Source organism: Aythya ferina (assembly GCF_964211825.1).
Source record: "Aythya ferina genome assembly, chromosome: 35".
Taxonomy (NCBI): Eukaryota; Metazoa; Chordata; class Aves; order Anseriformes; family Anatidae; genus Aythya; species Aythya ferina.
In genome coordinates, this window is record NC_140332.1 from 149,449 (window position 1) to 175,765 (window position 26,317).

At 64.2% G+C, this 26,317-nt stretch overlaps 4 protein-coding genes across 6 annotated transcripts in view; 1 reads left to right on the forward strand and 3 right to left on the reverse strand.

Moving 5' to 3' along the window:
* KPTN (kaptin, actin binding protein) overlaps positions 1–4,280 on the reverse strand; it is a gene marked incomplete at its 3' end in the record, with an annotated part of 7,449 nt that extends 3,169 nt beyond the window's left edge. Inside the window, 10 exon segments of the mRNA XM_084502015.1 lie at positions 23–158; positions 246–390; positions 393–458; positions 545–654; positions 1,374–1,447; positions 1,554–1,607; positions 2,314–2,390; positions 2,488–2,572; positions 3,131–3,213; positions 3,934–4,280. Of these exon segments, the coding sequence (XP_084358141.1) occupies positions 23–158; positions 246–390; positions 393–458; positions 545–654; positions 1,374–1,447; positions 1,554–1,607; positions 2,314–2,390; positions 2,488–2,572; positions 3,131–3,213; positions 3,934–4,147 (1,044 nt within the window). The 5' untranslated portion in view covers positions 4,148–4,280.
* Positions 4,281–5,279: 999 nt separating this feature from the next.
* Positions 5,280–11,672, reverse strand: NAPA (NSF attachment protein alpha). The gene is made up of 11 exons (XM_084501922.1): positions 11,552–11,672; positions 10,452–10,531; positions 10,244–10,360; positions 8,985–9,031; positions 8,802–8,879; positions 7,793–7,848; positions 6,927–7,011; positions 6,734–6,838; positions 6,570–6,638; positions 5,947–5,997; positions 5,280–5,521 (listed from the first exon to the last, which is right to left on the reverse strand). The coding sequence occupies exons 1-11, from the start codon at positions 11,647–11,649 to the stop codon at positions 5,420–5,422; spliced, it is 888 nt and encodes a 295-aa protein (XP_084358048.1). The 5' UTR covers positions 11,650–11,672; the 3' UTR covers positions 5,280–5,419.
* Positions 11,673–12,325: 653 nt separating this feature from the next.
* LOC311425882 (E3 SUMO-protein ligase ZBED1-like) lies at positions 12,326–17,119 on the forward strand. Its single transcript, XM_084501929.1, has 3 exons — positions 12,326–12,595; positions 12,713–12,835; positions 14,651–17,119. The coding sequence occupies exons 2-3, from the start codon at positions 12,724–12,726 to the stop codon at positions 16,591–16,593; spliced, it is 2,055 nt and encodes a 684-aa protein (XP_084358055.1). The 5' UTR covers positions 12,326–12,595; positions 12,713–12,723; the 3' UTR covers positions 16,594–17,119.
* Positions 17,120–17,254: 135 nt separating this feature from the next.
* ZNF541 (zinc finger protein 541) lies at positions 17,255–24,358 on the reverse strand. Of its 3 annotated transcripts, XM_084501926.1 has the most exons (15): positions 23,417–24,358; positions 22,477–22,630; positions 21,562–22,228; positions 21,348–21,406; positions 20,874–21,006; positions 20,618–20,734; positions 20,166–20,493; positions 19,972–20,035; positions 19,756–19,898; positions 19,200–19,303; positions 18,902–18,977; positions 18,629–18,717; positions 18,139–18,279; positions 17,692–17,831; positions 17,255–17,608 (listed from the first exon to the last, which is right to left on the reverse strand). In XM_084501926.1, the coding sequence occupies exons 1-15, from the start codon at positions 23,643–23,645 to the stop codon at positions 17,470–17,472; spliced, it is 2,583 nt and encodes an 860-aa protein (XP_084358052.1). In that variant the 5' UTR covers positions 23,646–24,358; the 3' UTR covers positions 17,255–17,469. The 3 variants fall into 3 exon arrangements, with proteins under 3 accessions (XP_084358052.1, XP_084358053.1, XP_084358054.1); XM_084501927.1 differs by lacking the exon at positions 17,692–17,831; XM_084501928.1 differs by lacking the exons at positions 19,756–19,898; positions 19,972–20,035.
* Between the last annotated feature and the right edge of the window lie 1,959 nt (positions 24,359–26,317).

Here is a 26,317-nt window from a genome sequence, read left to right on the forward strand (position 1 = left end):
CCCCCAAATTCCCCCCCCCCACCTGCCCGTACGTCCCCAGCAGCAGCTCGGGGGTCCCGTCGAGCGCGGTGCCCCCCAGGGCGGCACAGAGGACGCTGTCGTGGCCCCCGCTGCCCCCCAGCACCAGCTGCTCCCCCAGCCCCTGCGCCAGCACGTCCCTGGGGGGGGGGGGGACACAAAAAATCATGGGGGGGGGGCTCGTGGGACCCCCCCCAAAAAAAAAATCCCCCCCAAAATGCACTCACCGGTACACCACGGCCACCTCGATGGTGCTGGCCACCAGCAGGCTGTAGCAGGGGGCTGGGGGGGCGTGGGGAGGGGGGGGGGTTTTCTTCGTGCCCCCCCCCGCTGTCGGGGGCCCCCCCGGGGTCACCGCAGGGCTCGGGGGGGGGGCAGGGGGAAGAGGAGCACCCTGGAGATGGGGCCGTCCTGCTGGGTGCTCCAGCTCTGCAGCACGGCTGGGGGGGGGGGAGGTGAATTGGGGGGGGGTCCGGGGGTGACGGGGGGGTCCGGGGGGGGGTCTCGGGGCGGGGGGGGGGCTCACTGCGGGTGGCCTGGTCCACGTGAGCCACGCGCACGTCGCCGCTGTGGCAGCCGAAAGCCGTCAGGCGCCGCGAGGAGCCGGGGAGGTTGAGGACGTCCAGCCACAGAACGCTGCGGGGGGGGCACGGGGGGGGGGGCACGGGGGGGGTCAGGGGGTCAGGGGGGGGGCAGGGGGTCGGGGGGGGCATGGGGGGGTGGGGGGGTAAGGGGATTGGGGGATGTGGGGGGATGGGGGGAGGAGGTGGGGGGATAAGGGGGTGTGGGGGGGGATTTGGGGCGTGGGGGGGGCATGGGGGGGTCATGGGGGGGGACAGGGGTATGGGAGGGGGCTTGGGGGGGGCATGGGGGGGGTAAGTAGGATATGGGAGGGACTTGGGGGCATGGGGGGGGCCGGGGGGGATGTAGGGGGGCAAGGGTAGGGGGAGAGGGGGATGTGGGGGGGGGCTTGGGGGTCTTGGGGGGGGGACAGGGGTATGGGAGGGGGCTTGGGGGGGGGCCTTGTGGGGTGCTGGGGGGGCATGGGGGGGCGTGGGGGGGTCTTGTGGGGCATGGGGGGGACGCAGGGGGGCAAGGGTAGGGGGAGAGGGGGATGTGGGGGGGCACTTGGGGGCTTGGGGGGGGCAGTGGGGACATGGGGGGGGCTTGGGGACAAGGGGGGGGCTTGGGGGCATCTTGGGGGGGCAGTGGGGTCATTGGGGGTCTTGGGGGGGGCAATGGGGACTGGGGGGGGGCTTGGGGGGCCCTGGGGGGGGACAGGGGGCATCGGGGGGGGGGCAGTGGGACACGGGGGTGGGCAGTGGGGGTGAGGGTCCCCGCGCCCCCCCCCTCACTTGCTGGGCACCTCCTGCAGCTCCGGGAACAGCTCCTGCACCGGGCGCTCCTCGAACTGGTGCAGGGCCTCGTTCTGGGGGGGGGGGGGGGGACACGGCTCGTGGGGACCCCCCCCGGCTCGTGGGGACCCCCCCGGACCCCCCCCCCACGACCCCTGACCCCCCCCCCCCTCTGCTGACCTCCCGGTAGAGGTGGATGCCGGGGTCGGTGCCGCTCAGCAGGAAGACGGTGTCCTGCCCCCCCCCCGACCAGTACCCTGCGGGACAGCGCTGCTGGGAATACTGGGAGCACTGGGAGCACAGACTGGGGGCACTGGGACACAGACTGGGAGTACTGGGGGCACTGGGGGGACTGGGAGCACAGACTGGGGGGACTGGGACACAGACTGGGAATGCTGAGGGCACTGGGACACAGGGACTGGGGATACTGGGGGCACTGGGAGCACTGGGGGACTGGGAGCACAGACTGGGGGCACTGGAACACAGACTGGGAATGCTGGGGGCACTGGGGGGGCACTGGGGACAGAAGCTGGGAATACTGGGGACACTTGGGTGATACTGGGGACACTGGGGGGGACATTGGGGAGGCACTGGGGTGATACTGGTGAAACTGGGGGGGCACTGAGGTGATACTGGGGCGGCGCTGGAGAGATACTGGGCGGACTGAGGTGATACTGGGGGCACTGGGGGGACACTGGGGATACTGGGGACACTGAGGTGATACTGGAGAAGCACTGGGGACACTGGGGGGACACTGAGGTGATACTGGGGACACTGGGGGCATACTGGGGGGACACTGTGGGGACACTGGGGATGCTGAGGGGACACTGAGGTGATACTGGGAGCACTGGGGGGACACTGGGGGGACACTGGGGGGGTACTGGGAGCACTGGGGGGACACTGGGGGACACTGGGAGCACTGGGGGGATACTGGGAGCACTGGTGCCCCACACACGACGCACTCAGCGTGGCAGAGCTGGAGGGGGGTGAAGCGCAGCTCCAGGTTGAGGCAGCTCTCTGCGGGGACAGGGGGGGGGTCAGGGGGGGGTCGGGACCCCCGGGGGGGGGGTCGGGGGTCCGGGGGGGGTCCGGGGGGGTCCGGGGGGGCACCCACGCGCCACGGAGTCGAGGTGGAACTCGCAGCCGGGCTCGTAGTCGCAGTAGATGTTGAGGAAGGGGCTGGGCTTGTCCCCGGAGTCCTGGGGGGGGGGGGAAGGGGGCACGGGGGGGGGTCACAGCCACGTTTTGGGGTCAGCCCCCCCCCCCTTTGGGGTCACCCCCAGCCCTTCTGGGGTCACCTCCCCCACTGCTTTTGGGGTGTCCCCCCCCAATTTTATAAGGCGTCCCCCCCATTTTAGGGTGCCCCCCCCCGTTTTAAGGTACCCCCCTCCCATTTTGGGGTGCTCCCCCCATTTCGGGGTCTCCCCCCCTTTTAAGGTACCCCCCCACTTCAGGGTGCCCCCCCCCATTTTGGGGTCTCCCCCCCAATTTTAGTGCCCCCCCCATTTTAGGGGTGCCTCCCCCCCTTTCAGGGCGCCCCCCCCTTTTAGTGTCCCCTCTCTATTTTGGGGTGCCCCCCCTCAATTTAGGGTGACCCCCCCATTTCAGGGGTGCCCCCCCAGTTTGAGACCATCCCCCCATTTTAGGGATACCCCCTGTTTTGGGGCACCCCCCCCGTTATAGGGGTGACCCCCACCATTTTTGGGGTGAACCCCCTTTTTGGGATGCCCCCCCCATTTTTGGGGTGCCCCCCCCACCTTGATGAAGGTGATGCCGACCACCAGCCCCCGCTTGGGGGGGGATTTGGCGAAGGAGTCGATGGACACGATCTCGGCGTCCACTGCGGGGGGGGGCTCAGCGGGGGGGGGGGGCGGCACCGGGACCCCCCCAGTGGCACCCCCCAGGGACCCCCTCCCCCATAACCCCTCCCTGACCCCCCAGTGCCCCCCCAGGGGCCTCCACGACCCCGCCGGTGCCCTCCCGGTCCCCCCCCGGTGCCCCCCTCACGACCCCCCATGACCCCCTCCGGTGCCCCCCACGACCCCCCATGACCTCCCAGTGCCCCCCCACGACCCCCCCCCCGGTAACCCCACGACCCCCTATGACCCCCTATGACCTCCCCACGACCCCCCGGTGCCCCCTATGCCCCCCCCATGACCCCCTAGTGCCCCTCCGCTACCCCCCGGTGCCCCCCCACGACCCCATGACCCCCCCGGTGCCCCCCTATGACCCCCATGACCCCCCCCGGTGCCCCCCCTATGACCCCCAGGTGCCCCCCCAGTGCCTCCCCCTGACCCCCTATGACCCCCAGGTGCCCCCCCCGCCCCCGGTGCCCCCCCATGACCCCCCTATGACCCTTCCAGTGTCCCCCTATGACCCCCCCTATGACCCCCAATGACCCCCCACGACCCCCCCGGCCCCTCGTTGCCCTCCCGCTACCCCCCGGTGCCCCCCCCATGACCCCTCTACGACCCCTCCACGACCTCCCGGTGCCCTCCCGGTTCCCCCCGGTGCCCCCTCTGACCCCCCCACGCCCCCCCAGTGCCCCCCCTCCCCTGACCGGGTATGTATGTGAACTGCAGCTCGGTGGCCACGGGCCGCAGGCGGCGGCGCAGGGGCTGGTACCGGACGTGGAGGACGCGGCCTTTGAGCGCCGCCGCCAGGAGCCCCCCGGGGCCCGGCCCCGGCCCGGGCAGCGCCGCCAGCCCGTACACGTTGCTCTGCGACGGCAGCCGGCTGAAGCTGTCCTCCACCAGCGGGCAGCGCCCCGACATCGCCTCCCCCCCCCCGCGCCCGTTTCCGCTTCCGCTTCCGTTCCGCCGCTCCCCGGTTCCGGTTTTGCTCCCCCCGGTAACCGGGAGCAGGCGGCGCCACGGGCAGCCCCCGCCCCGGGGGCCTTGCGAGGGGTGCGGCGCGCGGTGATGACGTCAGAGGGAGGCCGCCGCACGGCTGTAGGAGCGGGGGGGGTGTGGTTTGTGGCTAAGGGGCGTGGTTTGTGCATAGAGGGTGTGGTTTCAGTGGAGGGGGCGTGGTTTGGGGGCAGGGGGCGCGGTTCGTGGGTAGTGGGTGGGGTTTAAGGCCAAGGGGCGGGGTTAGGAAGGAGGGGGCGGGGTTTGGAAGGTAGGGGCAGGGTTTCCAGGCAATGGGTGGGGTTTTGTGGGCAAGGGGCGTGGCTTTGTGGGCAGTGGGCGTGGCTTCGAGGCAATGGACAGGTTTTGTGGGAAGGGGGCGGGGTTTGGAAGGATGGGGCGTGGCTTAGTGGGCAGTGGGTGTGGCTTGTGGGAAGTGGGCGTGGCTTGTGGGAAGTGGGCGTGGTTTTAGGGAAAGGGGCGTGGTTTGGGAGCAGGGGAGCCCCCCCCAAGGGGTAATGGGGGGGGGCAAAAAGTGATGGGAGGGGGCAAAAGGGGACTCCCCCCCCCCCCAAATAAAAGGGGGGGGCCCCAGAGCATATGGGGGGGGGCACAAGGCAGGGGGGAGCCCCCCCAAAAATATTGGGGGGCACAGGGACCCCCCACCCCCAAAAAAATGGGGGGGGGGCACAGGGCACACAGGGACCCCCCCCGACCCCCCCAGGACCCAGGGGGGCAGGTTTTTTTTTTTGGGGGGGGGGCATTTTTGGACACACACACGGGGGGGGGCTGGGCTCATGCATCCTTTATTGGTCGCGAGTACAGCGGGGGGGGGGGGCCCCGCTTTTACCCCCACCACCCCAAAAGGGGGCCACAACCCCCCCCCCCTGCAGCAAGGGGGGGGCAAATAATTGGGGGAGGGGGTAAAATAATTAGGGAGGGGGGGCAAATAACTGAGGGGGGGGCAAATAATTGAGGGGGGGGGAGTAAATAATTAAGGGGGGGAAAAATAATTGGGGGGGGGGGGGGGAATTATTTAGGGGGGGGGCAGCTCAGCCCCCAGCCCGCTGCGGGCGCTTTATACAGTTAAATATGGGGAAGGGGAGAGGGTGGGGGGGATTTTTACAGGGGGGGGGGGACGAAGCGGGGTCGGGGGGGTCCCGGGGGGGGTCCCGGGGGGGTCCTGGAGGGGGGGGGTCAGCGCAGGTCGTCCTCCTCGCCCTGGATGGTTTTCTTGATGCGCAGCAGCATGGTGGTCAGCCACTGGTCCAGCCGCGAGATGGAGTCGTACTCCTTCACCTGGGGGGGGGGCACATTATTTTGGGGTGGGGGGGGGCAGTTTTGGGGTTGGGGGGGCGGATTTAGGGGGCTGGGGGGTGGAAGGGGCAGCCCCCGGCACGAAATAGGGGGAGGAAGGGGGTGAAAGGAAGAGGGGAGGGGGGCGTAATTGGGTTTGGGGGGGGCTTTTTAATTTGGGGGGGGGGCTTTTTTGGGTTGGGGGGGCACATTTGGGGTTGGGGGGGGGATATTTGGGGAGGGGGGGTCAGGACCGGCAGCCCCCAGCCCCAAATAGGGGGAGGAAGGGGGTGAAAGGAAGAGGAAGAAAGGGGTAAAATGAAGGGGGGGGGCATAATTGGGTTTGGGGGGGGCTTTTTGGGTTGGGGGGGTATTTTGGGGATGGGGGGGCACACGGGGGGGTTGCCCCCCCCCAGGGGTGCACGTACAGCGTCGGTGTAGGCATCGGTGTTCTGCTCCTCGTGGGCGTCCAGCAGCTTCTGCGGGGGGGGGGACACAAAAATCAGATGGGGAATTGGGGGGGGGGGTAAACAGGGTGCCCCCCCCGAGGGGATGGGGTCTGTGTGCGCCCCCCCGCGGGAGGTTGGCTGCTTTGTGGCCCCCCCCCAGGGCAGGTTTGGGGAGTGGGGGGGGGCAAAAATGGATGGGAGGGACCCCAAATTTATTGGGGGGGGGGCAAAATGGAATGGGGGGGTCCCAAATGGATGAGGGGGGCACCAAATGGAATGGGGGGGGGGCCCCAAATTTATTGGGGGGGGGTCCTAAATGGATTGGGGGTGGACCCCAAATGGAATGGGGGGATTCCCAAGTGGATGGGGGGGGCCAAAATTTATTGGGGGGGCCCCAAATGAATTGGGGGGGCCAAAATTTATTGGGGGGGGGGGCAAATGGAATGGGGGAGCCCCAAATGGAATGGGGGGTGGCCCCAAACGGATGGGAGGAGGGGCTCAAATGGAATGGGGGGGGCTCCAAACTTATTGGGGGGGTCCAAAATGGAATGGGGGGGTCCCCAAATTTATTGGGGGGGGCTCATCCTGCCCCCCCCCCCCACCTTGAGCAGCTTGCACTCCCGGGAGTCCGAGAACGCGGGGAACATCTCCTCGTACTTCTGCACCGCCAGCTGGGGGGGGGACACAAATTGGGGGGGGGGGCACAAATCAGCACCGTGCCCACCCTGTGTGGCCCCCCCCAGCCCCGTTTGCCCCCCCCCGGCACCTTGGCGTTGAGCATGTCGACGCAGAAGTGGCAGAGGGCGGCGCGGAAGAAGTGCTCCTTGGCGCTGTACTTCAGCAGGGGGCTGTCCATGGCGCTCGTGCCCACCTTCGGGGGGGGGTCACGGGGGTCAGGACCCCCCCCCCCAAGCTCTGGGACCCCTCCCCGAGCACCGGGACCCCCCCCCGGAGCCGACCTGCTCGTAGATGTCCAGCGCCTTCTGGTACTGCTCCAGCTGCGCCGCGTACGTGGCCACCTTCAGCAGGCATTTGTTGGCCGAGCTGGGGGGGGGGGCAAGGCTCAGCGGGGCTCGCAGCCCCCCCCCCACCCACCCAGCCCCTTTTTGGGGTGAAAAAGGGGGTTTTTGGGAGTGTGCGTGTGTAATCAGCTGCGGGAGGAGGTGGGGGAGAGGAGCTCGGCACCGCTGTGCTCACCCCCAGCCCCTCCTGGTGCCCCCCCGTTCTGCTTGCCCCCCCGACACGTTTTTGGGGTGAAAAAGGGTTTTTTTTGGAGCCTTAATAGGTGGCCACCCTCAGCAGGTCCCTATTAGGGGCAGGGGGTGCTCAGCACCCTCCCGCTCCCCCCAAAACACCTCCCCACGCCCCCATCCTGCTCCCCCAACCCTGCACCCCCCCAATACATTTTTGGGGTGAAAAAGGGGGTTTTTGGAGCCTCAGTGGGTGACCACCCTCAGCAGGCCCCTTTAGGGGCAGGGGGTGCTCAGCTCACTCAGCACCCCCCCACTCTCCCCAATCACCTCCCCACACCCCCATCCTGCTCCCCCAACCCCTACACCCCCCTGACACATTTTTGGGGGTGAAAAATGGAGTTTTTGGAGCCTCGATAGGTGGCCACCCTCAAAATGCCCCTATCAGGGGCAGGGGGTGCTCAACACCCCCCAACCACCTCCCTGCACCCCCATTCTGCTCACCCCAACCCTACACCCCCCCCGACACATTTTTGGGGTGAAAAAGGGGGTTTTTGGAGCCTCGGTAGGTGGCCCCCCTCAGCAAGCCCCTAAGCACCGTTTTAAGGACAAAAAGGGGGATTTTAGGGCCCTACCTGTTGGACTCCTCCCCCTTGTAGTAGTCGGCTGCTTGCTCGTAGTGGGCGATGGCCTGGGGGGGGGGGGGGGACACAAAATTGGGTTAATTCCACCCAAAAATGGCACGGGGTCAAAAAAATGATGTAAAAAAAGGAAAAAATCTGTAATTTTGTTCCGGGCACGCTCCGAGCCGCCCCCGCGCCCCCCCCCCCGGGCGCTGCCACCTGCACGGGGGGAGCGCGGCCAAGAGGAGGCACAGAATGGGGGGGGGGGAGGCTCCCCCCGCAGAGGAAAAAAAAACCCGTTTTTGTCATTTTTTGGCCCGATTTGGGGCGCCGTGCCCGCTGCCGAGGGGACTGGGGGGAGGCACTTGGGGACCCCCGGGGAGTTTGGGGACCCCCCCAGGACCTCAGGAGCCCCCCCCCCAAGGCACTCAGGACCCCCCCAGGGCACTTAAGGCTCCCCTGGGGAGCTCACGACCCCCCCCCCAGGGTGCTTAGGACCCCCCCCGGACCTCAGGACCCCCCCAAGGACCTCAAGACCCCCCCCCAGGACTCCCCCCAGGCACTCAGGACCCCCCTGGGAACCTCAGGACCCCCCCCCCAGGACCCCCTCAGGGCTGCTCAGGACCCCCCCCAGGACCCTCAGCCCCCCCTCCAGCCCCCCCAGGACCTCAAGACCCCTGCCAGGACCCCCCCCCAGTGCTCAATGACCCCCCCCAGAACCTCAAGACCCCCCTCCAGCCCCCCCCCCAGAACCTCAAGACCCCCCCCCAGGACCCCCTCCAGTGTTCAGGGACCCCCCCAGGACCCTCAGGACCCCCCCCCAGAACCTCAGAACCCCCCCCAGGACCCTCAGCCCCCCCTCCAGCCTCCCCCCAGGACCTCAAGACCCCTCCCAGGACCCCCCCCAGTGCTCAATGACCCCCCCAGGACCCCCCCCAGGACCTCAGAACCCCCCCCAAAACCTCAGGACCACCCCCCAGGACCCTCAGGACCCCCCCCAGGACCCCCGGCCCCCCCCCACCTTCTCGATGTCGACCAGCTCGGCCTCGTAGATCTCGGCGATGGCCACGTGGTGCTTGGCCGCGATGGTGAACCGGCCCTGGGGGGGGGGGCACAGGGCTCGGGGGGGGGCACACAGCCCCGGGGGGGGGGCACGGAGCCTTCGGCCTCGCCCTCCTCCTCCTCCCCCCCCCCCAACACTCACCATGTCCGTGTAGATCTCGATGGCCCGGATCAGGCAGTTAATGGCCTCTGGGGGCACAAAAAGGGGGGGGCTGGGGGGGGGCTGGGGGGGTCCCGGCCTTCCTCCCCCCCCCTCCTCATCTTCATCGTCCTCCCCCCCAACCCCTCCCTTTGGTGTCTGCTTCGAAAAGGCCCAAATGAAGGCAAAATGAGCCCAAAATGGACGCCCCCCCCAAAAAGGGACACAAAAATAAACGGACACGAAGAGCCCCCCCCCCCAAAAGGGGTCTGGAATGGGGGTGCCCCAAAATGGGGGTGCCCCAAAAATGGGGTGACCCCCAAATATTGGCACCCAAAAAAGGAGGCACCCTAAAATAATGGGACCCCAAAAACCAAGGGACCCCAAAACGGGGGCACCCCAAAACCCAGCACCCCAAAACTGTGGGGCCCTGAGCTCACAGCACCCCAAAACTGGGGCGCCCCAAAACCGGGACACCGTGAAATTGGGGCACCCCAAAACTAGGTCACCCCCAAACCACAGTGCCCTGAATCATGGCACCCCAAAACTGGGGCACCCCAAATGCCAGCACCCCGAAATCACGGCACCCCAAAACACAGCACACCAAGGTACCCCAAAATCAAGGCACCCCAAAACTGGGGAACCCCAAAACCAAGGGATCCTGAAACTGGGGCACCCCCAAATCCTGGCACCCCAAAACCAAGGCACCCCAAAACCGAGCTGCCTGGAAACCAGGGCACCCCCAAAATTGGGACACCCCAAAATCACACCTGAAACCAGGCCCCCCCCACTGCCGAACCCCAGCACCCCAAAACCCCATCACCCCCTTACCGTGTCCCCCCCAAACCCCGTAAACCTCCCCCCAAAACCCCATAAACCCCCCCAAAATCCCATAAACACCCCCCAGACCCCGTACACATCCCCCCCGCCCCCCCAAAAGCCCCCCCAAGCCCCATAAACACCCCCCAGACCCCCCAAACCCCCCCCCAAGCCCCATAAACACTCCCCAAAGCCCCCCCAAGCCCCATAAACACCCCCCTCAGCCCCCCCAAACCCCATAAACACCCCCCAGACCCCCCAAAACCCCCCCAAAACCCCCCTCAGACCCCATAACCCCCACCCAGACCCCCCAAAACCCCCCTTTAAACCCCATAAACACCCCCCAAACCCCCCCCCCAAGCCCCATAAACACTCCCCCAGCCCCCCCAAACCCCATAACCCCCCCAAAACCCCCAAAAATCCCCCCAACCCCCCCCAAAAACCTTGGGGGTCGGCCTTCTTGAAGGCGTTGCCGGCGTCCACCAGGCTGGTGGCGGCGTCGTGTTTGCTCTGCAGCTGCAGGTGGAGCCGGGCGGCCTGGCAAAAAGCGTTCCCGGCGGCTGGGGGGGGGCCCAAAATTAGCTGGGGGGGGGGTTAGGGGGTCGGGGGGACCCCCCCGGACCCGTCGAGCCCCCCCGAACCGGGACGCACCGCTCCAGTTTTTGGCCATCTTGAACATGTTGGCGGCGCGGGCGTAGAGCTCGCACGCCTCCTCCAGCCGCGAGGAGCCCCTGGGGGGGGGCAAAAAAAGGGGGTGGGGGGCAAAAATGGGGGGGGTCAGGGGGTTAAAGGGGGTTGGGAGGGGTCAGAGAGGGGGCACGGGGGGGTTTAAGGCCCAAAACCCCCCACCAAAAAAAGGGGGGAGGGGGGAAATGGGTCCTACCCCCCCGGTCACCAAAATTAAAGTTATGGGGGAGGGGGGTCAGGAGGGGTTGGGGGGGGCTTTAACACCCCCAGACCCCCCCGCAACATTACCCCAAGGTCCCTTCAAGTGCCCCCCTCACCCCCCCAGCCCCCCCAAACCCTCCCCTCAGCCCCCCACACCCCTCCCAAAGGCCCCCAAAACCCCTCCAACCCCCCCCTGCACCCCCAGAGCCCCCCCCAGGTCCCCCAAACCCCCCTAGATCTCCCTCAAAGCTCCTCAACTCCCCTCTAACCCCCCCAAAGCCCCCTTTAAAGGTCCCTAAACCCCTCCCAGCCCCCCCCACATCCCCTCCAGGCCCCCTAAATCCCCCCTCAACCCCCCCAACCCCCCTACATCCCCCCTAAAGGCCCCCAAATCCCCCCCAGCACCCCCCAACCCCCTCAAAACCCCCTTCCATTCCCCCCACATCCCCCCTAAAGGCCCCCAAACCCATCTCAGGCCCCCCCACATCCCCTCCAGGCCCCTAAACCCCCCCTCAACCCCCCCAGCCCCCCCAAAACCCCCCCAAATCCCCCCCAGCCCTCCCCACATCCCCCCCAAAGGCCCCCAAATCCCCCCAACCCCCCCCAAACCCCCCCCAAAGGCCCCCAAATCCCCCCCAACCCCCCCATCTCTCCCCCCAGCACCCCCCCAGCCCCCCCCACACCCCCAAACCCCCCTCTCCGCCCCCCCAACCCCCCCCCCACATCCCCTCCAGGCCCTTAAAACCCCCCCTCAACCCCCCCCAGCCCCCCCAACCCCCCCAACCCCCCCCCAAACCCCCCCATCTCCCTCCCCAGCACCCCCACACACCCCCAAACCCCCCTCCCCGCCCCCCCCCGCTCACCCGAAGAGGCCTCCGAGGAAGGAGCTGGCTCCCCGCACCTTGCGCTCGGCCTCGGCCAGGAGCTGCAGCGCCTCCCGCTCCTTCCCGCCCGCCTCCATGGCGGCCTCCTCCCTCACGTGACCCCCCCGCCGCCCCCTTCACGTGACCACGCAGCCCCTCTTCACGTGACCCCCGCCACCGCCCGCCCGCGTCACGTGGAGGGGGAAAAGGGGGAGGGGAGAGGCCGCGGCGCTTCCGGGTGCGGGAAAGGGAGCGGCGCCCCCTAGGGGAGGGGAGGGGAATTGCGGGTAATTAAAGGGTGATTAAGGGGGTAATTAAGGGAGGGGGGGTTAAGGGGGGGGTGAGGGAGGGGAAGGGGGTGTGGTATCCACGTGGGGGTGGAGGATTCTGCGCAAAAATGGGCACTGCAGACCCAAAATTGGCTGGTTTGTCCTTAAAAAAATATAAAATGAATAAAAATGATAAAAAATAGGGATTTTGACCCAAAGGGGAGGCGGGAGCCAAGCGGTAAAAGGGGGGCTGGGAGGCGAGGGGGGGGCACGGAGCTGCTCTGCTCAGCCAGGCGCTGACAGCGTGGTGACGTCACCACCACGGCGATGACATCACGGCTTCTGTGATGACATCATGAGCACCGTGATGACGTCACGGCCACCATGATGACGTCACACCCCTGACCTCACCCCCCCCAACCCCTTCCAGGAGCTGCAGCACAGGGCTGGGAGCCGGCGATGCAGCGACCAAGCACCCCCCTGCACCCCCCACCCCCAAAACCCCCCGAATTTTCCCAAATCCCCCCGAATTCACCCCAAAAAAAACGCCGCGAAGCTCCCTGGGAGGCGGGGGCTGCCTCCTTCCTCCCTTCCCAGCGGGAACTTTTGAGAGGAGCCCTGCCCGCAGCACTTCCAGGTGAAAGGGAAGCGCTGCCTGGGAGCAGCTAACGAGCCGAGCGGCTAACGAACCCAGCCGCTAATTAACCGAGCGGCTAATTAACCGAGCGGCTAACGAACCCAGACGCTAACGAGCCAAAGCCTTCCGTCTGTCCGGGTACGACCCCAGGGCTCCATGCTGGCTTTTTAATGTTTTTAACATTTTAACATTTTTAACATTTTTAATGTTTTTAACGTTTTTTACTGTTTTTAACGTTTTCTCCCCCAATTTCAGGGCGGGAGGCGATGGCGGAGGCGAGCGGCCGGCGGCGCCCCAAGGCCGAGGAGCAGCCCAAGGAGGAGGGGGCCGACGAGCCCCTGCCCCTCACCCCACAGCCCTACCCGCAGCCCGCGCCCGGTACGTGCCCGTTTTGGGCTCATTTCCCCCAAAAAAGGGACCCCAGGTGCTGGAGGGGGGCAGAGGGGGAGGCGGGGGGGGGTCAGTCCTCAGAGGAAAGTTGAATTTTTTGGTTTGGTAGAAAATTCACTTTTTTAAAATCTGTCCTCGGAGAAATGTTGAATTTTTGGGTCTGTTCTCAGAGAAATGTTGAGGTTTTGGGTCTGTTTTCAGAAAAAACGTTGAGTTTTTGGGTTGGTGTCGGTGCTGTGTTTTTCCTCACAGAAACATTGAGTTTTGGGGTCCATGCTGGTCTTCAGAATATTGAATTTTTTGGTTTATGTCAAGTCATTTGCCCATAAAGAAGCGTTGAATTTTTTTGTGTGTTTGTCCTCAGAGAAACGTTGAATTTTTGGGTCTATTCTCAGAGAAACATTGAGTTTTTGGGTCCCTGGTGATCCTGAGAAGAACGTTGAATTTTTGGTTTACATTGGTGGCGTTTATCCTAAGAAAAACGTGTTTTTGTGTGTATTTTGTCTTCAGAATAACGTTTTTTGGTTGGTGTTGGTCCTCAGAACGTTGGTTTTTGGTTCATGTTGTGTTTGTTGTCAGAGGAATGCTGAATTTCTCATGTTTGTCCTCAGAAGAACGTTGATTTTTTTGGTTTACGTTGGTGCTGTTTGTCCTCAGAGGAATGTGGAGCGTTTTGGTTTGTTTGTCCTCAAAAAAACATTGGGTTTTGGTTCACGTGGGTGTCACGTTTGTCCCCAGAGCAATGTTGAGTTTTTTAGCATTTTTCCTCAGAGGAACGTTGAGGTTTTAGCATTTATCCTCAAAGAAACATTGAGTTTTTTGGTTTGCATTTGTCCTCAGGGAATGCTTTTTGTGCTTATCCTCAGAAAAACATTAAGTTTTTGGGATTGTGTTTGTCCTTGGAGGAACGTGGAGTTTTTTAGCTTTTATCCTCAGAAAAACGTTGATTTTTTTGCATTTGTCCTTAGAGAAATGTTGAGTTTTTTGGTTTGGGTTTGTCCTCGGAGGAACATTCAATTTTTAGCATTTGTCCTCAGAGAAATGTTGAGTTTTTTAGCGTTTGTCCTCAGAAAAACATTGAGTTTTTTGGTTTGCGTTTGTTCTCAGGGGAACGTTGAATTTTTAGCATTTGTCCTCAGAGGAACATTGAGTTTTCTGCATTTATCCTCATAAAAACGTTGAGTTTTTAGCGTTTGTCCTTGGAGAAACGTTGATGGGGTTTTTTTGTGCTTATCCTCAGAAAAGCGTTGAGTCTTTTGGTTTGCATTTGTCCTCGGAGGAACGTTGAATTTTTAGCATTTGTCCTCAGAGGAACGTTTTTTGTGTTTGTCTTCAGCAAAACATTGTTTTTTTTGCATTTGTCCTTAGAAATGTTGAGTTTTTTAGCGTTTGCCCTCAGAAACGTTGAGTTTTTTCCATTTGTCCTTAGAAATGTTGAGGTTTTTTTCCATTTGTCCTCAAAAATGTTGAGTTTTTCCCATTTGTCCTCAGAAACGTTGTTTTTTTTTCCATTTCTCATTAGAAATGTTGATTTTTTTAGCATTTGCCCTCAGAAACGTTGAGTTTTTTCCATTTATCATTAGAAATGTTGAGTTTTTTCCCTTTGTCCTCAGAAACGTTGAGTTTTTTCCATTTGTCCTCAGAAACGTTTTTTTCCATTTATCATTAGAAATGTTGATTTTTTTAGCGTTTGCCCTCAGAAACGTTGATTTTTTTAGCGTTTGCCCTCAGAAACGTTGAGTTTTTTGTTCCGTGCCCACCCCCAGACGACCTCTCAACCCTTTTTCCTGTGTTTGCCCCCAGAGGACCTCCCGCCGACCTTCGGCGCCTTCAGCGTGGCGGCCGCCCTGTGCCCGGCGGCATCGCGGCGGCGCCGGGAGAAGGGCTCCGGGCCGGAGGGCGCGGGCGCCGCGCTCGGCGTCGACCGCCGCAAGTCCAAGGTGTGGAACTACTACACCAAACTGGGCGACGCCTACGTGGAGTGCACGGTGTGCAAGAAGCAGCTCTCCTTCCACAACAGCACCACCACCATGCGCGAGCACCTGGCCAGGAAGCACAGCATCCGCGACGCGCCGCCCAAGGACGAGCGCGGCGCCGAGCACGAGGGCCGCGAGGCCAAGCGGCCGCGGCCGACGCCGCCGGAGAGCGGCCCCCGGCACGGCGCGCCCTGCCCCGACACCAGGAGCGAGGCGATCCTGGAGCTGGTGCTGGAGATGATCCTCCGCGACCTGCAGCCGCTCTCGGTGGTGCGGGATAAAGGCTTCGGGCTGCTCCTGGGCTACCTGGAGCCCGGCTTCGCCCTGCCGGCGCCGGCGCGGCTCGCCGGCATGCTGCGGCACCGCTACGGCGCGGCGAGGCGGCAGGTGGAGCGCTACCTGCAGACGGCGCAGGGCCTGGTGCTGTGCCTGGAGCCGTGGGCGTCGCGGCCGGGCCACGGCTACCTCAGCGTCTCCGCCAGCTTCATCGACGGCGAGTGGCGGCGCGCGCGGTGCCTGCTGGAGACGCGGCGAGCGCGCCAGGACGAGCCCGAGGGGGATTTCGGGGAGCAGCTCCGCGCCGCGCTGGCCGAATTCGGGCTGTGCAGCCAGGCCGTGCTCTGCGTGGTGCACGACGGCGCGCGGCCGGCGGCGGCGCACAACGGCTGGGCCGGGCTCTGCTGCGCCGCCCGCGTCCTGCAGCGCTGCGTGGAGGCCGGGCTGGAGGTGGAGGCGGTGCAGGAGGCGCTGAGCGGCGCCCGCGGCATCGTGCGGTTCTTCCAGCAGGACGCCAAGGCGGGCGGCCGGCTGAGCGGCAAACTGGAGGCGCTGAACAAATCCCAGTCCAAACTGGTGCTGGACGCCGGCTCGTGCTGGATGAGCACCGCGGAGATGTGCGAGAGCCTCCTGGAGCTGAGGTGGGCGGTGATGGCGGTGCTGGAGGAGCACCCGCGCGGCGCGGCGGCGCCGCGGGGCCTGGCCGACCACCAGTGGAAGCTGCTGCAGGACCTGGCGGCGGTGCTGAGGACCCTGAGGATCGCCGCCTCCTTCCTGCGCGAGGAGCAGAACGCCTCCGCCTCCGCCCTCATGCCCTGCGTCCACGGCGTGGCCGCCGCCATCGGGCAGCAGGCGGAGGAGGCCGGCGCGGCCGTGGCGGCGGCCGTGGGCAGGATCCGCGCCGAGCTGACGCGGCGCTGGGGGCTGGAGGAGGAGGAGAAGGTGCTGGAGAGCCCGGCCGTCGTGGCGTCCTTCTTGGACCCGCGTTTCAAGGAGCTGAGGTTCCTGAGCCCGGGCCTGAGGAGCGAGCTGCACCGCCGGGTCAAGGCCATGCTGTCGCAAGCCTTCGGCCACCGGCCCCCCTCGCCCGGCGCCCACTCCTGGGCGCCCGGCTCGGGGTCCAAACCGGAGGGCGCCCCGCCCCACAGCGTGTACGACATCCTGCTGGGCAAGGACCCGACCGAGAGCATGCCCGAGATCCACCAGCAGCTGGAGAATTACATCGTGGAGCCGCTCTGCAAGCGCAGCACCGACCCGCTGCACTGGTGGAGGAGCAACGAGCACCGCTTCCCCGCCGTGGCGCGGCTCAGCCGCCGGTACCTGGCCGTGCCCGCCACCGCCGTGCCGCCGAACCAAGCCTTCGGCGCCGGGGAGAGCGCCCTGCGGCACCGCCGCGCCGCGCTGCCGCCCGAGGAGCTGCACCAAATCCTCTTCCTGCACCACAACTTCCACGTGCTGGAGGCCGGGAGGAGCGGGCAGCGGGACCCGCGCTAGCGGAGCTCTCGGCGCCGGGGGTTTCGCCGCGTTCCTGCCTGCACCTCTTGGGGCACGGCTCTGGCTCATCCTCATCCTCACTGTGGCGAGGAAGGGGCTCAGGGAGGCGTGAAGGTGCCGCGCTGGGGAGCTCCGCTCGGTCCTTGCTGCGCCACGACGACGGCTGAGGACAGCTCCGGCGCCGGGGAGGGAAGGAGAATCAGCAAAAACGGTGAATTCCGCACCAAAGAGGTCCCAAAGCTGCGCTGCTGCCCTTGGAGGGGGATTTTGGAGGAACGCCGGCGCCTGCTCGGCACCCAGCGGTGGCTGAAGCGCTCACGCTTGGCTCGGGGTGCCACCAAGCCAGCGTGGACACGAGGTGCCTCCAGGGTTTGTTGAGGGCGCCCCAAAATTCTGCAGAGCTGCTCTCCAGAACCCTCTTTAACGAGCTCAGCAGACAGAACGCGGCGCGGCGGCGCAGAGAGCGGTGCTCCGGGTCTGCTTTAGGGCCAAACGTGTTATTAAACACATTTTAACACATTTTAAACGCCGCGTCCCACCCGTTTCCCACTGCCACAGCCGAACCCTGAGCTCCCCACACCACAGAGCCCAGCACGCCCGGCCCCAGAGCTTCTGCCCCGGGTACAGGAGCAATCCTGCGGCGCTCCTCCACCCATGCACGATGCCAAATCGGTGCCAGGCGCTCTTAATTTAGCAGGCATCCACACAGCTCGGTGCCGGGGGGGGCGTTGGACGCCTTCGCAGGTCCCTCAGTCAATCCCAACCCCAACCGCCGCTGCGAAACGCTGAGAAAAAAAAACCCAAATCAGCTCTTTTCAACCGAAGTCGCGCGGCCCCGAAGCCGTGGCTTTTCATCCCAAAAGCCCTTCCGGGCGGCTACTCCGAAATCGCGGCCTCCCAGGGCCCGGCCCGGCCTTGGAGGTGCTCCAAGGGCCAGGGGATCCTCAGCGGGGGCTCGGCGGGCGGGCGGTGGCGCTTCATGTGGGCGTTGCGGCCTTTGATCTTGTCGAACACCCTGCGTGGAGGGGGGTGGGGGGGAAAAAGGAGCTGGTCACGGCTCCCCCTCGGTGGCTGCGGGCCCGAGGGGCGCCCACCCACCTCTCGCACTCCCTGCAGGGGAAGCTGGGGCGCTCGGAGGCCGGGGGGGGCTCGCCGGGACCCCCGGCGTCGGGGGGAGGCTTCCGACAGCTCCTCGGCTTCGGCAGCAGGCGGTGCCTCTTCCTCGGGCTGCCGGCGGGCTGCGGGCGCGAGGGCGTTAATTAGCCTCACCTTCCCTCCAGGAGGGTGGGTTAATTAAAAATATTGGCTTGAAAACTCTCTGAATAGCCCCAAAATGAGAGGGAGGGACAAAAGCATGAATGTTAGTGGGCTGAGAAACTGGGGGAATGGGGAGGAAACTCGGGCACGGGGAGCGACACCAGGAAACTCGGGCACGGGGAGCAAGCCCAGCACCAGGCACTTTTCCAGCCCCCAGCACACAAAAAGCCCTTTTTCACCCCAAAAGAGGAGCAGCAGCAACCTGGCGCCAACCCCCAGCCCGTCTACCTTCTCTTCAGCCTCTTCCACCTCCTCCTTGTCTCTCCTGGCTTTTTTGTCTATGAGGTGAGCTCGACCGTGGTCAAACTTGAGTTTTTTTTTCCAGATGTAGTAATACTCCACGCACTGGGACACGTTTTTAGTCTGAATCTAACGGGAGAGAAGCAGAAGCAGCCCGTCAGCAGCACACGACGTCCCCCCGGCACTTTCCTTCCCCTCTGGGGGATCCCCGGGGTCACAAATCACAAATTCAGGCTTTTCTCTCAACTTTGAGTTCAAACCACACCTCGTGGCACCACGGATGATGGGGATGATTATTTTGGGGAGCTGCCAACTGATAAGGAATGTTCTGGAGCAGAGCCCTGCTGCTTCCTGCCTTTGCTAACGAATTTAAGCCCCCCCAGGACTGAAGCATCCCCTTGGGATCCTCCAACGCCGCCTGGCCCAGGAGGGAGCAGCGCGGGTTTGTCCCGGGGCTGTCCCAAACTCGAGTTTTTACCTTTTTCTGGATGAGGTAAAAATCCTTCCTGTGCAGGCAGAAAGCCTTCTTGAACTGCTGCCTCTCAGCGGGCGTCCAGCTGTCGGAACCTGGCGAGGAGCAGCAGGAGAAGAGGCGTTAGCAGCCGAATTTCCACCCGAAACACACCAAATTGTCACCCAAATTACACCAAATCACCACCCAGATGACGTCACGGGGTCTGCTACTCGCTCCTGGCCCCGCAGCTCCTGGGAACGACCCCCTTGGAGCAGGGGGGGCGCCGGCTTCGTTTACCTGCGTAGCGATAATTGGCCAGGGGGTGGGAGTCCGGCTTCTGGGGCCCCCCGAAGAGCAGCATCTCCAGGGCCTCCTGCGGGGGGGAACAAGGAGCCTTCAGATCCCCCCCCTGAGGCACAGAATTGAGGCAAATCACCATTTGGGGCTGCCCTGTGGCTCCCCACACCCAGCCCAGGGGAAGCCCCCGCGCTCCCGCCGCTCCCTCCCACCCCCCAGCCCCCAGCATCGCCCCCTCAGAGCCACGGGAGGGTCCTGGGGGGCCTGAGCCCCCCCCCCGGCCACCCCGGTCCCTCACCAGGACGCTGCCTCGCGCCTCGTGCAGGCAGTGCAGGGCCAGCTCCAGGTTCGTTCCTCCCCCGGGCATGGCGCTGGAGCACGCCATGTTGAGCAGAGCCGTCACTGCCAGGGCAATCAGAGCAGGGTCAGGTTCAGACCAGATTCAAACCAAGTTCAGATTCAAAGCAGATTCAAGCCAGGTTCAGATTCAGACCAGATTCAGATTCAGAGCAGATTCAGATTCAAGCCAGATTCAAGCCAGGTTCAGATTCAGAGCAGATTCAAGCCAGATTCAGACCAGATTCAAGCCAGATTCAGATTCAGACCAGATTCAGACCAGATTCAGACCAGATTCAGACCAGATTCAGACCAGATTCAGACCAGATTCAGACCAGATTCAGATTCAGACCAGATTCAGGCCGAGGTGCCACACGGAGGAACCAGACGGCCTCAGCGCCCCGGTGCCACTGCCGGGAGCGCCGCCCACACGAGGAACCCCAAAAAGGAACCCGAGCGGGCAAAAAGCTGTAGGAACGGGGAAATTTTTGGCCTCAGAGGCAAAAATTTGGAGAAACCTCGCTCCTGAGTCTCGCGGTTGGTGGCGATGTCCCCCCAGGGCTTCCAGACCAGCGCCGCCGCCTGCTCCTCGCCGCCCGGCCGCGGCCACTCCTGCAGGGCCGGGATCTCCGCCTGGAAGCGGCTCCCGACGTTGATGTGGCTGCAGGGCGAGGAAGAGGAGCTTCACCGAGCCCTTCCTCCCCCCGCTGCCCCCCCAAAGCGCCCCGACTCACGGCTCGATGCTGATTTTGGCGCTGTCTGCCACGAGGCACAGCCCGAAGTCCCTGTCCATGCGGTCTGAGAGACACAAAACGCACGGGGTGAGGGGTTGATGTCCCCCGGGACCCCCCTCCCGCACAATTTGCCCTCCAAGAGATTAAAGAAAAACGTTTTTCTGCTTGATTAAAACAAATCAGGGTTTTGGTACCCAGCACGGCACTGAGCAGCTGCCGGGGCTGGCCGGAGGGCGAGCAGACGGCGCTGAAGTAGAGGCCGGATCCTTCCCGCACCGGGCTCAGCATGGGGGGCGGCGTGTAGGGCGAGCGCTGCACCAGTTCCCTCAGCAGGTGGTCCACCAGCAGGACCGGGGAGCGCAGGTTGCTCTGGAAGGGCCCCCCCAGCCCGGGGGGCACCTCGGGGGGCGGCGGGGGGATGAGCAGGGGCTGGGGCAGCGGCCGCCTCTTCCTCCTCCTCCTCTTCCTCGCCGGCTGCGAGCCTCCCGGCGGCTCCCACGCTGCGCTCTCCCTGCTGGGGGCCTGACCCCAAATGCGTGTCAGGTCCATAAGGGGGGCACGGAGCCCCCCAGCCCCCTCATTGTGTTATTTAAGGCCATCGGGGGATTTTAGGGGAGCCCCAAAAGTTGAGAGCCCCGGGACCCACCTGGCTCCCCACTGACACGGGGACGGAGACGGGAATCACCAGCGGAGGCGCCGCCGGCTCCGAGGGGCTGCCACTGGTCCCAGTCTGCGCCGTCCCCACCACGCCGAGCGAGCTCCTCTGAAAAAAAGAGGGATTTAGGGCCAGGAACCCACCCTCAGCAGGGTTTTGGGGAGCCCAGCGCCGCTTTCAGGAGCCCAGCTCCCACCCCTGGGTGCTTTGGGCAGGTTTTGGAGCCCCCCTGCCCTTCACTCGTCACCTGCTGCTGCTCCCCCCGGCCACACGCGTGGCCCTCCAGGCCCTTGGCGGCCCCGAAGAGCTGGCTGCAGGTCTTGGAGAGGAAAACGCTCTCACAGCCACCGCCGTCAGCGGGAACAGCGCTCGTTGTGCTGCTGGAGGGGGCAGAAGGAACGGGTTTGTGTTTGGGGATTTCGGCTGCCACCCCCTGGGGTTTCCCTGCTGGATAAGAGCAGGGCCGGTGCCCCCCCAGCAGCGCCAGCGCCCCGCCCTGCCCCACTGCGGCTGCTTTTTGGGGCAGTTGGCTTCCCAGAACCCCGCGCCCCTCGTTAATTAATTAATCAGCGCAGCCTAAAGGGAGCCAGATGAAAAGGCCGCCCGAATCTCAGCCCCATGGGAGGAGAGCTGTGGCTGGCCAGCTGTTGAAACACCCCAGGAAGCCTCAAAATGTCAAATTTTGGTGTTAAACCTCAAAATTTGAGCACGAGCTGCTCACCATGCCACCGCCTGGCCGCCTTCCTCCAGCGCCGTGCCGAGCCTGTAGATGTTCCCACCCTGCGGCCGGAGAAACGAGCTTTGTTCGACTATTTCTGTGCTTTTAGCACCAAAACAACACCATCAGAGCGCTCGTGGACGAGCCCAGCCCCGCCAGGAAGGCCAAAAAGCCCCAAAAACGAGCGCAGAAACAGGGGGCTGCACCCCAAACCCACCTGGATGCGGTTGAAGATGGTGAGGCGCCGCTTCTCCACCGGCGGCGCGGGGCTGGGCGAGGAGAAGGAGGCCATGGCCACCTGGCTGGGGGACACCGCCGGCTGCTTGCGGGCACCGGGGAGGCGCCGGGGCCCACCGGGCCCCCCCGGCACGTCGAGGAGCTGCCAGGAGGCCGCCGGAGCCTCCTGCAGCCGGGGCAGCTGCTGGAACACAGCACGCAGCGGCTCGGCCGCCGGCCGCTTGCCGGAGGGGGGCAGGAGGCGTCGTGGGGTGCCCGCGAGCTGCAGGGGGCTCGGCTGCGCCGGGCACGGGTGGCTGAGGGTCTCCCAAGGGTGCTGGGCGGGCTGGGAGCTGGCATCAGGAGCCTCGGATTTGATGCTCTCGCCCGGGGGTGCTGGGCAGGGGGTGTGGGGAGCGGCGCTCTGCTGGCGCTGCTGCTCCTGCTCCGTGCCGTCACCCGCAGCCACCCCCAGCTCGCTCCTACCGGGGGCACCCCAAGCTCCTGCCCCCTCTGTGGGGGTCACGAAGCTGCTGGCGATGCCCCAGGGCAGGAACGTGGCCACCGGCGGCGCCTCGCCGGGGTGTCCGTGCTGCAGCGAGCGGTGGGGGTGCAGCGAGCGGCGGTCGCGGTCGCTCTCCGGGCGGGCGAGGGGCTCACAGGGGGCTCTGGAGGGGGGGCAGGGAGGGTGCGTGTCACGTCTGGGTTCCCAGCACAAGTTCACTTCACATTTCAGGGCACAAACAGCACAAATTGCCCAAATCGTGGTGCTCCGAGCCCAAATCATGGTGCTCTGAGCCAAAATCGCGGCGCTCCGAGCCCAAATCGACACTCTTTGAGCCCAAATTGACGCCCTCTGAGCCCAATTCTGTTGCTGGCACCTTGGGAACCACCCCAAGCCACCCTGTCCACGTACCGGTCGTGCTGCTGGAGCTCCTGGCTGCACCCAGGGCAGCAGCTCTGGCCCTGCTGGCCACCCAACGCCTCCCCATGGCCACCGTGGGCTGGAGGTGAGGTCCCAGGGCAGCCGCACCGGTGCCGCGCGTCCTCTGCCATGGGGAGCACAAGATCTGGAGAGGGAGAAGGAGCAAGACCCCTTGGTTACGCTCCCTCCTCATTCCTGCCATCAAAACCCTCCTTTTTTCTCAACAACCCCACCAGGATCCGGCCCCGGGGCTTTGGATGGCAGCGAGAGCAGAAGCCGGGTGAGGACACGGCGGGGAGAACCCCGGATCCTCTCCGAGCAGCAAGAATCTGAGGGAAAATGCTAGAAATTAATCCCAGAGCTCAGGAAAACGCAGCCCTGGGTCGTTAGAAATCTCATTTTTCCCGTCCGAGCACTATCAGCCACGGGGCTTCCTTCAGTTTGTCTCCCAGGCACCAAAAGCGCGGGGTTTTGGGTCCGTTAGCGGTTTAATTATCACCAAACGGCCGAGCCCGTTTTGCTGAACCCATTTCAGAGCCAATTCGGGGTGGAATTAGGCAGAACGGCCCCCCCCAGCTAACGGAGACGTTTGCGAGGCGTTTAGCGAAGCTGTCAGCTTAATGCCTGCAAGTTTCCCTCCGCCAGCTGGAGAGCAGCTTGCAAAGATTCTTAATATATATAAAAAAAAACCATCACGTATTCCTATTTAGGGTGTAATTTTAAGCAAATGGGATGGAAGCGAAATTCCTGCGGAAGGGAAGCGTTGTAATAACGATCTTCTGCAGCGTGAGTGCCCTCTCACGGGTAAAAGCAGCACCTGGGAGGTAAAACCAGCACCTCCGAGCTGCTCAGGCTGCGGGAACGGGCACTATTTCCAGGAAAATGACCCCAAAACCAACTGGGGGGGCAGCGTGGGTGCCTGCAGACTCACCGTGCCGCGGGGGCTCGGCCGGGTACAGGGCCAGCGCGCTCAGGTCGGCCTCCAGAGCACCCCCGGGCTCTGCTGGGGGGCCGGGGGGGGCGTTGAGGCCAGCGCAGGTCCCATCTGCAGGACCGGGTCCGAGAGCATCGCCGCCGGCCAGCCCGGGGCCCTCGGGAAAGCCGGGCAGGGGCAGCTCCCAATTAGCAGCCCCCTCGTCAACGAAGCGGCACCGCTCCATGGCCGCCACCTGGGAAGGAGAAGGGAGAGAAACGGCGCTGAGGAGGGCCCCAAAAACACACTGGGACCCCCCCCCCCCATGGTGGAGAAAATGGGGCTGGGGGTTAGGGGGGGATTTGGGGATGGGGAGTAGGAATTAAGGGGGCTTTTTATGAGGGAAACCTGCTCCCAGCCCCACAAATACCCCATTTCACCCCTCCCAGGGTTCTAATTAGGAACTGGGGGGGCTTTTTCTGAGGTAAATTCTTCTCCCAGTCCCACAAAAAGCCACGATCCCCCACTCCCAAGGCTAGAAATACAAATTTGGGAGCTCTCCCTGAGGTAAATGTGGCTCCTGACCCCACAAAACACCACACGCCCCCTCCCAATAACGTAATTGGGAACTGGGGGGGCTTTTCCTGAGGTAAACTTTGCCCCCAGCCCCACAAAACCCCACACGCCCCCTCCCAAGAATGCAATTAGCAATTGAGAGGGCTTTTTCTGAGGTAAATTCTTCTCCCAGCCCCACAAAACATCACGTATCCCCTCCCAAGAACATAATTAAGGACTTTGGGGCTTTTCCTGAGGTAAATTCTTCTCCCAGCCCCACAAAACGCCACGAGCCCCCCTCCCGAGGCACTAAAAAGGGATTTTGGGTCTCTCCCTGAGGTAAATGTAACTCCTAACCCCACAAAACGCCGCGTGCCCCCCTCCCAGAGCCCTAATTCGGACCGGGGGGGCTCTCCCTGAGGTAACCTCGCCCCCCCCAGCCCCTAATTAGTTAATTGGGGTCTCCCCGTGAGGCCAACCCCTCCCCTCCCCCCCTCACCCGCCCCCACCCGTCGCCGCGCGCCCCCTGCCCGTTCCCGCCCGCGGCGCTGCGCATGCGCGGGGTGGGAGGGGGCGGGGGGGAGCGCAGTGCCTCGTGCCGCCGGCCCGCAGGGCGCCTGCGCGCAGCGTCACGTGACGGGGCTGCGGCGGGAAAAGGCGGGAGGAGAAGGCGGCGGCGCCATCTTGGAGACGGGCAGGGGGCTGGAGGAGCGGCCCTCCCGCCGCCCTGTGCCTCAGGAGGGGGGCGACGTGAGGTAAAACTTTAAGAAAAGAGCCCCCCCGGTGGGATAAAGCCATAAAAAGGGCCTCCCGTTTGAAATAAGGGGTTAGGGAAGGGCCCCCCCTTGAGGCAAAGGGGTAAGGGCTGCCCCGTGAGGTAAAGGTTCAAGGAAGGGCCCCCCCTTTGAGGTGAGAGCTTAAGGGACCCTCCCCTGAGGTAAAAGTTTAAGGAATTCTGCCCCCCCTTGGAGTAAAGAGTTATAAAAGGGCCCCCCCATTGAGGTAAAGGGCTAAGGGCTCCCCCATGAGGTAAAAGTTTAAGGAATGACCCCCCCTCTTTGAGGTAAAGGGCTGAAGGACCCCCTTGAGGTAAAGGATTACAGAAGGGCCCCCTTTTGAGGTAAAAATTTACAGGATCCCCCTTTGAGGTAAAGGGTTAAGGCCCCCCCATGAGGTAAAGCCATAAAAAAGCCCCCCTGCCCTTGAAATAAGGGGTTAAGGCCCCCACCATGAGGTAAAATCTTAAGGAAAGGTGTCCCCCGTGAAGTAAAACTTTAAAAGAAAGGCCCCCCCTTTGAGGTAAAGGTCTGAGGATCCCCCCCTGAGGTGAAGGTTTAAGGCAATGGGTGGGGGGGCAGGGAGGTGACCAGGGGTGAAGCCATCAGGCCTGGTTTTGGTCAGTTTTCTATCAAATTTTATTGAAATGTCGATTATTCCACTTAAAACGGGGCTGATGCCTCGCAGGACATCTTCACCCCCCCCCCCCCACGGAGCCCTGAGAGCAAAGCACCGATGCCTCCGAGGTGGGCACAGCTCCTTCCCCCCTCCTCACACCCCCAATTTCTTTATTTTACGCCCCAAATTTCAGGAGGACGCCCTCAGGGAGAGCCGAGCCCCCGAGCGATGCCTGAGGCACCCCCCCGGGGGGATCCCGAAGAAATGGGGTGAAAAATGAGCCGAAAGGGGGCGAAAAATCAGCCAAAAGTAAGGGGTTGGGGTCCCCTGGGGCTCAGGGTGGGGTCCCTGTGGGTCTGGGGTCCCCTGGGACTTGGGGTCAGGGTCCTGGGGGTCCCGGGTCCCTGTGGGCCCTGCTCCCTTTGGGTCTGGGGTCCCCTGGGGCTCAGGTCCAGGGTCCTGGGTCCCCACAGGGCTTGGGGCCGGGGTCCTGGGTTCCCATGGGGCTCAGCCCCTGTGGGTCTGGGGTCTCCTGAAGTTCAGGGACAGGGTCCTGGGGGGGTCCCTGGTCCCCGTGGGGCTCGGGGTGGGGTCCCTGTGGGTCTGGGGTCCCCATGAGCCCTGGTCCCTATGGGGCTGGGGTCCCCTGGGGCTTGGGGCTGGGGTCCTGGGGGTCCCGGGTCCCCATGGGGCTCAGTCCCCGTGGGTCTGGGGTCCCGTGGGGCTCAGGACTTGCTCCCTGTGGGTCTGGGGTCCCCATGAGCCCTGGTCCCTATGGGGTTGGGGTCCCCTGGGGCTTGGGGCCGGGGTCCTGGGGGTCCCGGGTCCCCAAGGGGCTCAGTCCCCATGGGTCTGGGGTCCCCGTGGGCGCTGCTCCCTTTGGGGTTGGGGTCCCCTGGGGCTTGGGGCCGGGGTCCCGGGGGTCCCAGGTCCCGGTGGGGCTCGGGGCAGGGTCCCCGTGGGTCTGGG